Raw genomic sequence first — 12,907 nt, forward strand, 5'->3', positions numbered from 1 at the left:
TTTTATATTACCTACAGTTAAATAATATTTAAAGATTTTCTAAGAGTTTACAATTAACAATATTTTTTTCTGGCTTGAATATTTTATGCTAGCTTACTAATCTTATTCTTTAGTAAAAAATTATAAAATAATTTCCTTGACGTTTACGAAATATATATTAATATGGAGATACAGAAAGATAATGACGAGACAAAAAACGTTATAGCAGATGCCTTGGTTAGGCACAACTTTTACAGAAAAAAACACAATGTGCCTCCTTTAAGAATTAATTCAAAGTTGAATGAAATTAGTCAAAATTGGGCTGATGAGTTGGCCAAAACTGACATAGCATCTCATCGCCCAAATAATGCTTATGGTGAAAATATTTATTATATTCAGTCAACAGATAAAGTGACCGAATTGGGTGTTAAAGCAGTAAACAGCTGGTATAATGAAATAAAATTTTTTGATTTTCAAGGATCAGAGGATGACATGGCTGCTTCCAAAAAAGCATGTAATTTTTAAAACCATTTTTAACTATTGTCTATTTTAAATGTTTTTTTCATAAAACATTATTTTTGGACCACTTAAAAGTTTAGCTATCAAACGTTTAAAATGTTTAAAAAGTGCCGGGTATTAAACTTGATAAATACATTTTATTTTTAATAGTAGTAATTTTAAACACGATTAGAATTATTTTTGTTTTAATCACACCTTAATTGACCATAAATATAATATAGTATTTTGTATGGTATACCTATTATTGAGATCATAGATCATATACATTATTAATTTAAGGTATTATAGTCTATGGTGTTTATTTATACATTGTACATGTTAAATTAAGTTACATAAGTTAATTTATTGAAGTTCAGTATTTGCATTATGTACAAATATACAAATAAACATTTTTATAAACAGATTAACTTGTTAATTTAAATTACATAATATAAATATTACCAAACGATATTCAAAAGTATAAAACAACAAACATTTTTCTATTTACTTACTTTTTGATTGCTAATTATTGATGAGTGAAATTATTTTGTTCTTTTTTCAGTTCACTTTACTCAAGTAGTTTGGAAAGACAGTGAAGAGCTTGGTGTTGGAGTCTCTAAAAGTCTTGGATCCGGTACATTATACGTAGTGTGTAATTATGATCCACCCGGAAATGTTAGATCGGAATTTAAAGAACAGGTATTGGAACCTGAAGATGATTAATAATCAGATAAAGAAATAATATAATATAATATCGATATTGGGTTTTGGGTTTTGGAATTAAAAATATTTACAACAATATTGTTTGAATTCATTTTTAAATTTTTATTTCATATAATAATTATTCAGTAAAGATAACTTTATGCTAATAAGGCTTTTAGTTATATCAATACAAAAGATACAAGGGTTCGAGAGTAAGATTATTAGTCTCTATTATTTATCATTGTTCCCACAGTTGAACAATATCGCATATACCAAAATGTCAGCGTGTGATATTGTACTCGTAGTATAAGAAAATAATGCTATCACATTAATACATTTAATAATACGACAATTAATAGTCTACGATTTAAAATATAAATATACATGTACATACATTTATCGGTCAAGTCTACTTTGTATGATTTCCATACATTTTTATATAAATAGAACCATAAATATATAGGAACTAAAGTCTAGACAAATTTTATCACCTTGGCGATGTCCTATATAAAATGTCTACAGTTTAAGTTAATTTTTTACTTTGAGTTAATCGAACAATATCAAGATATACTTATTGGTACTTTTAACATTTTCTTTCATTTTAAACTACCATACTATAACATTCAAATCAATCGCGTATCGGTAAATCAAATGGTCCCAGGTTTGCGTGTTCATCAATTACACAAAAACGTGCGATTTACAACATTAGGTATACATTTTTATGGGCATCAACAAGAACGTAAAATTGGGTCACAATCTATAAACATAACTATAATAATACAATAAAGCGTGCAAGTAAGAAAATATGTATATAATTATATCTAAGTATATAACAAGTAACATAATATAGAGCGACAACAAGTTTTATCTATTCTTTAATTTTAGATTAACAAAAATCGAGAACCCACTTCTATTAGTTTAATTTGCATCTGTCTTTAATATACACTAAACCTTTTGTTTTTTCAAAAGTTTGAGATTATATTGTTTTTATTTAATACGTATTAATGCAAAATAAATTACAATAGTTAATATTATTATTGTTTCGTTCATCTAAGACAATGTTTAAAATTCTAATATTTCACCATTGAATTTATATATAAAAAAAAAATGTATGAACTCATAACAGAGATAGGAAGCAATTTAATTCATTAACTGTATAAGTATTGTCTATGGATTTTGAAACACGTAAATGATAATAGTGATAAAACATTGTATTTTAACTTTATCTTGGAGTATCTCCGACGTCCGTGTATCTATTATTGTATTCAAAACAAAGACAAAACAAAGTCTACGAAAAAAAATGTTTTTTTCTGTTTTTAGTAAATGTGTTATCTAGAAATGTTTTTTTTTTTTTATTATTACTGTAATTACTTAATGTTTAAGTTATTTAAACTCCATACAGTAAAAGAAATAATTAAATAATTTATAAATTATAAATGTCGATCAGTTTTGTAAAGTGTAATAAAAATCGGGAAATTGGAATCAATGATATATGTATATTCTTATGAACCGCCTACATCATTATAATGTAACTTGAATTATAACTAATTGTAGTTACAATAAGATGTTTATTAGCGCAGAGAATATTGTAACGCAAAACAAACACGGTGTATGACATCAATAATGATATGGTTGTTGTTCAGTGAATAATAAAATGTATAAAAAAGAAAACAAAATGAAATAAATTGTGTACTTAATAGATAATTAATATCGTCGATTACTAATCGTTTGAAATATCAAATATACGTAAAACATCGAAATATTTGACTGATATGTGTTTTTACGGTAAGTTTTTTATTTTTATGCTGTAACAGTGGAACGAGTAGCTGGGAAAGGTTTTGTTTTATTTAGAATAACGTGATGGGCTTAAAAAAAATAAGAGCGTATCGTAGAACCACCTATTAGAATAAAATGTATATATCGCATGGCACAGTTACCCATGTGGTCACGGACAATTTCACTCGATAACAACATCGTATGAAACCCTGTTCGTCGGTAATAAAGATCATCTCAAATAAAATAAAAGCCGTTTCGCCGCCAACCGACGCGTCGTATGTACCTATCTACCAGTTTATTCTTTACCCTATAAGTTCCATAAGTTTCCTATTCTAACCAAATGAAATTTATTTTTCTCACGATTTCACACACCTATATAATAACATTATTTATTATACACACACATATTATTACGTATAGTAGTTATGTGCATATTTATTTTGGCACATAATAATTTTGATTTCCCCCCGTGCCGGTGCCGGTACTTGGAAGAAAAGAAAAATATCAACCACGTTCGAAAATTTCACGCACAGTTAAAAATAATATGTATACGTAGAATGGCGGTGAATGCGAATACGGTGTAGGACGTAAGAATGCGAAGTGATGTTTTGTTACAGATATGTCGATTTTTCATTTTCTACATATTATATACAATATACATATACACATAAAAGCGAAATATCGCAGTACGCAAGTGCGTACGCGCATTGTGTGTGTGTACGTGTCTTGTGTGTGCAGATGTAGACTGTATAGTATTACAGAGTTACCCGTGAAACGTTAAGCCAGGGTTTTACTCGGAATGGATTGTCGGATATTAAGAGTGCGCCTTAACGCGTTTCGTAGCGATTACGTAAACATTTTTCTTCTCGAAATGTCCGAAAACCGTGTTGAAACACTCGCCAAGACACTGTCGTCTTTATTTTCGTGTTTCGTACGGTGTTTTCATTTTAAATTCGTCTATGGACAAGACGAATTCAAATTAAATCTCTCGATGTCCTGAAATTCGAATTAATTATCGCGGAAAAAAGTCATGAAGTTCGTTCGGTTTAGCTGCTCGTGGCACGTTCAACGCTGACGCCTCGCAACGGAGCGCGTGTATTATTCGTGTGTGTGTTTGTGTTTGTGTATGTGTGTGTGTGTGTGTATGTATGTGTGTGTGTGTGTGTGTGTGTGTATCATAAAATATTATAAACGATAATAAAATTTTCGCGTGTCTGTCGTTGTCGTTGATGCGCGCGCGCGCGTGAGATGACATGTTTTATTATTATATTATATAGAACAATTTTTTATATATATATATAAAAAAAAAAAAAAAAGAATGTAATACAATATCGGTGGACGGATGTGGAAGCAATCGGTAAGAACGTGAGAGTGACGTGCGCGTTCACAGCCACTTGTTGCGAGCGTTGTTGCTCTTCCGTTTGCCCCACATCAAGTTGTATCATACAATCGTGCCCTGCAAGTGTTCGTGCGACGAGTGCGGCGACATGGCCGGTGACGGCAGAGGCGGATGGTGCAGCGACGGCACCGTCACCATGCTCGTGTTGCTGGACATGCCGGGCGAGGACACCTCTTCCGGCGGAGTCACCTCCAGCCCGATGCTGCCGTTCAGCGCTATCTTTATGGCACTGCCGCTCATCTCGCTCGGGTGCAGCTGCGAACAGACAACGGTGGCTGGCATGAGCGTCGTCGTGCCCGAGACATTTGTCGGTCGCGGCCGATTAGGTTCAGCGGGTGATGGGGTGGCGGGTGATATCACGTCTCGGTAGGGGTGTTGGTGGTGGGACGGGGGTGGTGGTGGTCTCGATCAAGGGCGCCCATAGAAAAATTCTCGAGGGGGGGGGGAGACAAAATTTTAATTATGTCCATGAGATAGGAAGGGGTTTACAATTTAACATCATACTATCATATTTTATATAAATCAAACTGGAAGATTATGAAATAATAATTATTTAACCGATTAACCATAAAAGTTATTTATTGAATTTTCATTTGATTAATAATATAAATTAATGAAATATTAATTTACAAATAAAAATTGGAAATTTCTTTTTTTAACACCAAATATATTTATTACTTTTATCGTCAATTTTTTTCCCTATGTACGCTTATCATGCATAATCCATCAAGCCTATCTTCACTCATTGTAGATCTTGTGTAAACAATTTTTCAACATGTCCCTCCTTTGACCCCTCTCCCATTTGGGCGCCCTTGGTCTCGATTGCAGAGCGAAGAAGGTTTGTGGCCTCAACGTGCGCTGTGCAATGATATATTATTACGGGATGGTTATAAGTGGTGGATACGACGGTGTTTGTAGAGGTAGTGGAAGCGAAGGCACTTACTCATTAAAGTTTTATTATTTCGTGTAATATGGGCTTTATTATTATTATTATTTTATTTTTTGACGCAAAACACTCGTTTTTTTAGTCAATTTTTCTTTTGTGCAGTTGTAATGATATAAAAGTTTGAAGTACATAACTAAAATAAGTTTTTTTTCACCTGAGGACGTAAGGTCGTATTTCTGTTTGAAAACTACGAACAATAATGATTGCGTATGTCGAGAGATTTTGAGATTGGTATTTTAAAAATTTGTCAAACTCTATTATTATTTTTTTTTTTCACCAGAAATTATAAGTCAACAACTACATTTAATTAATTATTATAGCAGTAAAAATAGACAAAGTTTGGTTTTCTTTTTGGGAAAACATAATATAGCCTATAGGAACTATCATATAATGTAATGAATTGTGATAAATTAATTATTATTTAATTACAAACATAAGTAGATAATAAAAATTATAAAAAATTGACTGTGAAAACGAATGTTGTACGTCAAATGGATAATAACGGTCGGTAATTAATATGATATTCTACTTAATATTATTATTTTATAAAATAATACTCATTCGCTATAACAATAACATAAATAGTACGCCTTGAATCGGACGTGATGATTTAGTAGTCTACTTATTATTGCCGTCGAGTGTGTAACTAATACCATAATATTATAATTCATACAACGTAATATACTGAATGACAATATTAACTACCTATGTAGACTATATAGATTACAATACGTAATACGCATGCGTCGGTGGCGATGAAATCAAAAAGTCCCCTGTCCCGGGTCGACAGTACGCCTTTACTTAATAAGCTTACACGCATTTTATGAAAACCACCGTGGAAAATAAATGATGGACATTTAAAAGTAGATGTATGGGAGAGTAGGTTTTGATGTGAATACACGAACGTCCCAAAGATCGAATTCAAATTTGACACAGCGTACGCGTACATTAGAGTCGCACGCGGTTCGAAACATAGATAGACGATTAAATTAAATCGTGATTACAATGAGATTAATACAGGTGAGTACACGAAAACGTCGAAAAATGAAAAAAATAATAACTGCTGTGATCTACTCATAACTGAGTTACAAGTGCAATCTCTATATAGTTCTAATGTCAAGCCGTTGTGGTGCATATTACAATAACCATTATTGAGGCTAGCTGAAATAACTACAAAGTTACCTCAGACCGCCTTCGCGCAGTGACGATATTTCTCATTGATCGAGCACTTAGGCTTACTTGCATGCTAGGTCTACGTTCGTGTGCGATTGACCCGATAGGGAAGTGCGATACTCCTAACTCTTCGAGGCTGCTCTTCCGGTTACACATGGAAAGTCCCTGTCTAAGCGAATTGGACCGTCTCAACAGTATGTCGTCGACTACACGCAGAGAGTTGGACCGAGCTCGGAGGGCGCTGCTCACAGTCGGGCTGTCCGGTAATGACAAGCTATTTGCTTTGGTGGTGACTAACGGCGGTGGCCTGGTCATGAACGGAGGGAACGCCATACTCGACCCTCTCCTCGAACCGAAGCCCAGTTGTCCGATTGTCGAGTTGAAACTTATGTTAGACTTTCGTCGGCTGTTGTGCCTTTCGAACGTTTTTTGAGCCGAGAACGGGCTTGGGCGTAGAATATACCTGGGAAATTAGAAGGCTGTCAGAACGGGACGATTTAGTTTTATTGTTTTACGCATGAACAATACGTTGCGCCAGTGTAAATTGATATTGATATTCATAAGAGAATATAACAAAACAAGTAATTTATGTTTAATTACAAAAACGAGATGAAATCGAGCCATTTATAATTTGAATTTAAAGTGTCTCTTACACAATGTCACCCTCTTCGAGTTTGAGGTCACAACTGGGGTTGATAATGACGTATGATAGACTGCTCCGTTTCTCGCTGACTTCTTCGTGGTCGACGGCGGGTAAATTCAAACTGTCCATTCGGGATCTGACTAAGTTTACTATTTCCGCTCGCTCGATCAAGTTGTCATGGTTATCTCGAGCATCATCATGCATATTAATTGAAAACTGTAAATATAGTTCAATCATAGTATTTTAGTAATAAAAAATAATAACGGTATATTATAGTTTTGTTAATTGCATTGTGACATTGAGTAAATTACAAATGCGCACGAATGCAATATATTTATATTTTAGTACAATAACACGAATATTCATTGGATGAAATAAAATCCTGGATTATTTCTCTGGAAACTGGGTTATTTTCTCGTGAAATGTCTGCGACATTACAGTTACATTTTTATTTAACCTAATTATTTTATTTCTTCATTAGTCAATGAAGAATTTAATACTAATTATGATTTGGTTAACAAATACTAGACACTTAAATCACATATTTTTATTATTTGTTCGTGAATAGAAAAAGTCTATGGTAAAATTCGATGTGTAATTTATATATATATATATATATATATATATACTAATTAAATTAATATTATTGCAATTGTTTCATTTTATTATTTATTAAGAAGTGATTGTAATAAAAATAAATATTGTAAAAATATTGAAATTAAAAACATTTTTCACATGATATTTAACTTAATATTTCTATATTTATTATGATATGTAGAAAATACATACCTATATTTCATTATTGTATTTTAAATTTGGAAAACATCGTTTAAATACTCTGATAAACTGAGATTTATTCAGAATTTCGTTTCAAATGTGATTATTCATTAATGTTTTATAATTAAAAAAAAAAAAAAAATAATAAATAAAACTCTGTTATTTACCCCAATTAATGAAATGAGACACATGTCTAACTTGTCCAACTTTTTGTACTACAACTTTAAGGGATTAAAAAAATAATGAAGGGCTTTTATTGGGATTTTCACTATATATTTTATTTTTTTTTCACCATTTTATAATATAGAATACCAATATGTGTATTTATTTTTTACTTTGTTTAAATACCTTAATGACTTTATTGATTCAAACATTGTTATTTTTCGTGATATTTATTAATAGATAATTAAAATATAGGTATTATAAACTTATTCAAACGTTAATAAAATAATTAATAAAAAATTGATATTGTTTAAGTGAATAATTTACTGATAAATATTGAAAAAAATCCCTAAAAATTGGGTCCATATAAGTAGTAGATAGGTAATCAATATAATAAAGGGTGATTAAATTGATGCTATTTGACAATTAATGGTTAAGTTATAGAATAATTTACATAAATAAAATCTTTTCTTCCTTGACTGTTATTTTTTAGAAGAATCTTTATTCCCCTTTGCTACTTTTTAAAATAATCATTTATTAGCATGACAATAATATTGTTAAATAAATTATAATAATTAAATTACATTTGCAATTAATTGACACATCTTTGAATTAAGGGTAAAGGAAAGAATAAGAATAATTTCGTGTTGATTTTAATTATAATTGAAGGCAGAAATTATGTGTGATGCATGTAACTTTTATCTACTAAAATTTGTGTGCACTTTTTCCACTTTTTATACAATTAAAATTTATATTTAAGAATAACAGTTTATTAGTAAAAAAAGATTTGTTTTAAATTGCAATCTAGAATTTTTCACGTTCAATTGATATTGGTTTAATCAACTGATTATCAACAATTAATAAATAGTATTTTGATCAATATTAATATACATTTTATGAATAAATACAAAATAGTAGTTTTTCAAAATAATTAACAGTATACTATTACAGTTAAATACTTATATTTATACATTTAATTCTCTATTTAGTTTCTACTATAATTTATGAAAAATGTTGTAATATATTCTACTTATTTTCAGACTAAACTGTTTAACATTTTAGCACAACTGTATACATTAAGCATATTTGAAATAAGATAGGAAGTATTGAATATGTAAAAATTATTATATATTGTGTTTAATTTGGTATAAAGATTAATATTTGTTAAAATGCATAATATCGTTTAAGCAATAAGGATTGCTAATAAGATGCATTAAAAGAAGTTCATGACATGCATTACTTTTTTATTGTGACTTCCAAAATTAATATAATATAATTTTTAAAATTATGTGAAGTACAATACTCTAAATTACAATATCATTATACTAAGAGCATAAGAGCATATAACTGTAGTATGAAATATATTTGTATGTTTTGTATTTTAGAATTAGCAAAGAATGGGTATTTATGGTTTTTTGCTAAAAACGTTAAGTATATTTGGTTATTTTTGTGGGTTTATAAAGTACAAATAAACATATTTATTTTTATTTTTATATGCTTTTGAATTATGAGAAAATGCATATTATATGAGTCAAACTTTAGTATCATTTTTTCTCATATCTCTTCATATTAATAATATATTATATTTTTATAATTCGAGTTTTTGGCGATAAATAATATTTAAATTTATGTTGTAGCTTTAAAGTTTGAGCTGTTTGGGCTCTTTTCTAATTGTTTATTTTTACGTACCTCTTTAATTGAAGTTTCAAGTACTTTTTTTTAAGTTAAAACTTGAATTTGTTAAAAATATATGTAAATAAAACGTTAAGTTATATTTTAACTAAACCAAGCTTATTAAAAAACCTATGATTAATTAAATTAGATTTCCAAGAAACAGTTAATTTATTACTATTGTGAATTTATTATAACGAATAATTATGTCGGATGTTAGGTATCTAGGTTATGTTAATAATGAATTTCTTGTTATAATTTTTAAAGGCTGTTAATATTTTATTATTATTTATTTAAGTACTCACTACAGAATTTTGGTTCCTGTGACAATTAGGCAGACAGTTAGTCGGAATGGGCATGTAAGCTTCATGATCCGAACCCTATTTTTAGGAAATAATAAGCAAGCGATATGAGTTCAGGACTAAGTGAGAATATAAAGCGTTAGTGAAATAAATATACGTAATGATTTGATAGATGTTAGTTATAGATGCATACCTCAGATATTTTATCGCAGTCTGTACCACATGCATCCTGTAAGTTACAGAAGAATAAACTGGTAATTAGAAAGTTGATAGTATCAACGTGTATATTGGTTGGCATTCAGTGAAGAAATTAGTTAAGAGAACAAACAAAATATTGAAAAATCTACTAGTAATAATTAAGCAAATTGCACGTACCGGTGGTGATTCTATGTTCGATAAATCTTGAGTTCTGTAAATGCCTAAAGGTATCTCACAAGTTGTAGAACAAAGTTTTTGGTAAAGACGACCATAAGTTCGTATCCACATATCATCTTTTGTAATTTTCATCTATATCGTAAACATTTATATTAGGTTACGGTAAAAACAGTTTGTTTAATTTATATTATTTTTATTTTTATATATAACTCTAAAGAAAATTGAAGTATACAACATCTAGTAGTAGGACTAATTTATGATGAATGTCTACAGGTTTTGTATTTAACACGTAGAATATTTTTAAATTATTATTTGGGCTTAAAAATACTTAAAAATAATAAATTAAGAATATTTTCGGTAATGGTTACTTACTGAAGTTAGGAAACCAGAACCTGGAGCCTGGTCTACGCCCAACAGTAATCTTACAAATGTAATAACATAGTCTTTTACAAATGCTTGGTATAACAACGTATCTAACATGCTAGCACTGAATACAGAACCAGCCGCAAATGGTAGTCGAAACATGTATGATATATGTGAGCCTCTTTCCTTTTCGTGCTATTTAAGAAGAAAAAAAAACATAAATCAAAAAATATCTTTAAATTATTTTTACAATAAATTTAAATTGTAATAAAATATATACATGACTTACGGGTTTCTATATTTGAAACAAAAAAAAATTTTTATCTCAAATTTAAGCAAAATATAGGTGTAATGTTATTTCAATATATAAATATAAAATATACACTATAATTATATGCTATTATTTATTTAATTTATATCTGTATTGATAATTTTTAATAAGTACTGAAAAAAGTAGAAAATCAAAAAAATAAAATATGATAACATGTATTATTTAGTAACGGCATTGATTTTATTATAAAACATTGTAAAATCAATGGTATCAGTAAATAAAAACTGCACATTTCTTTGTTTTGTGATGTCTAAGTTATTAGGTAACGATATCATGGTAATATTTATTAGTTTTAAGTTAATATTATTTCTCAGAGGGAGATGGAAGTGTCCTTTCTTGTGCTTCTTCCAACGTACGCCTATGTGTATTGTATTATAATAACCATAAACATAAAATAAAAATTGTTCACCTTTTTCTGAAGGTTGTGAGTGAAAATATTTATACAACCAATAATGTTTACGGGCTTAGTTTATTATAATATTGTACTAATATCAGTCATATATAAATTCAAGTAAGTAGTATTGTTTACATAATTAACATGATATTATGTTAATTTTATTATTGTACGAACGCTGTCAATGTTTAAAACTTTAAATAATCATTACTAATATTTATAAAATATATAATGAATAACACATAGACATATCATAATGTATTAGATACATAGATTATGATACAAAACATGCATTGCATATGAACTGCAGTTTTTAGAATTTACAAGTTTGCTATGCATACTGATTGAATCCCATGATTTTTTTTTTATTATTTATTTATATGTAAAAATACGTATTATCATATTGTGATAAAATTTTGTTTTTTGTATTTGATTACCAATTTGTAATTTAATCTACAACCTGAGAAATGAGGCCATCGATTTTCAGAATATTTTACTTACTTTTTCCATTTTTGATAAGTGTAGTGCATAGGTGTCTTGTGCTCTGAATTGCATGAATCTCATGTTGGACGATTGTGATAATTCAGTTATACTACGAATGTTAGGAAAGAACCTATATTTTTTGTGCAAATCATACAATTACATATATGTCAAAGTATATATTATGCATCATACAAGTAGCAACTTTAAATATTCAATATAAACAAAGTTTTTATAGTCAATTTCTAAATTGGATATGTTTAATGTACATATTATTAAATTATGAAAAACAATTCAGTACAATTGGAATAAGTTTCTATACGTAATATATCAGATCTAAGAAATCATTTTGAAATATTAATGTTTTTCAAAAGGAAAATACTTACTTAAACATTGTTTGGACTGCTACAATGGTATTACAGTCTGCTAAAGTTTCCTCTTCTGCTGAATTTGATAGCTCTTTATTCACTACTACTACGTTTTCTGCTAATAATATTCCAGCTCTCAAGAGATCATCCAAACTGAAAATTATGTTATTGCAATTATAAGTAATTCATACATATATGTTGCAGAATAGTATTATACATTTTATATAAACAGTATAAGCAAATATAATTTAATTATAGACTATTGGATCATGTCTCATTTATTGTGATAATAATTATTAAAACGTATCTATAATACGTTTAACAATGCATCAATTTATATTTTTTTTTCAACAATTTTTTTATTTATTTTACTAATTTTAATGAATTATACATAAAATAACACGCGTTGCTTCATTTAATTAAACAATTATGCAAAGCTGCGTGGTACTTTATATTTAATAAAATTATAAGATTAGGAACCCGCTTTGTATTTTTTTTTTTTTTTTTTGTGGTTTTTGTTTATTTATTTTTACGAATAGGCAATAACTTAAGATAATATTCTATATAT

At 28.8% G+C, this 12,907-nt stretch overlaps 2 protein-coding genes across 2 annotated transcripts in view; one reads left to right on the plus strand and one right to left on the minus strand.

The window, feature by feature from the left end:
- The first annotated feature begins 88 nt into the window (after positions 1-88).
- LOC112601458 (Golgi-associated plant pathogenesis-related protein 1-like) lies at positions 89-1,278 on the plus strand. The gene is made up of 2 exons (XM_025349099.1): positions 89-493; positions 1,040-1,278. The coding sequence occupies exons 1-2, from the start codon at positions 163-165 to the stop codon at positions 1,198-1,200; spliced, it is 492 nt and encodes a 163-aa protein (XP_025204884.1). The 5' UTR covers positions 89-162; the 3' UTR covers positions 1,201-1,278.
- A 1,325-nt stretch (positions 1,279-2,603) lies between these two features.
- Positions 2,604-12,907, minus strand: part of LOC112601459 (potassium channel subfamily T member 2) — a 165,372-nt gene continuing 155,068 nt past the window's right edge. The window contains exons 20-28 of the mRNA XM_025349100.1: positions 12,358-12,492; positions 11,993-12,104; positions 10,776-10,961; positions 10,404-10,535; positions 10,222-10,257; positions 10,032-10,106; positions 7,127-7,332; positions 6,483-6,936; positions 2,604-4,609 (exon numbers count right to left, since the gene is read on the minus strand). Of these exons, the coding sequence (XP_025204885.1) occupies positions 4,397-4,609; positions 6,483-6,936; positions 7,127-7,332; positions 10,032-10,106; positions 10,222-10,257; positions 10,404-10,535; positions 10,776-10,961; positions 11,993-12,104; positions 12,358-12,492 (1,549 nt within the window). The 3' untranslated portion in view covers positions 2,604-4,396. The remainder of the gene's footprint in view (positions 4,610-6,482; positions 6,937-7,126; positions 7,333-10,031; positions 10,107-10,221; positions 10,258-10,403; positions 10,536-10,775; positions 10,962-11,992; positions 12,105-12,357; positions 12,493-12,907) is intronic.

This window comes from Melanaphis sacchari, unplaced genomic scaffold, assembly GCF_002803265.2.
Source record: "Melanaphis sacchari strain LSU unplaced genomic scaffold, SCAv2.0 Contig78_pilon_pilon, whole genome shotgun sequence".
Taxonomy (NCBI): domain Eukaryota; kingdom Metazoa; phylum Arthropoda; class Insecta; order Hemiptera; family Aphididae; genus Melanaphis; species Melanaphis sacchari.

Coding starts and splice junctions, on each gene's coding strand:
- LOC112601458 (XM_025349099.1), top strand. CDS start 163: ATGGAGATACAGAAAGATAATGACGAGACAAAAAACGTTATAGCAGAT. Junction 494..1,039: donor GGCTGCTTCCAAAAAAGCAT/GTAATTTTTAAA, acceptor TTCTTTTTTCAG/TTCACTTTACTCAAGTAGTT.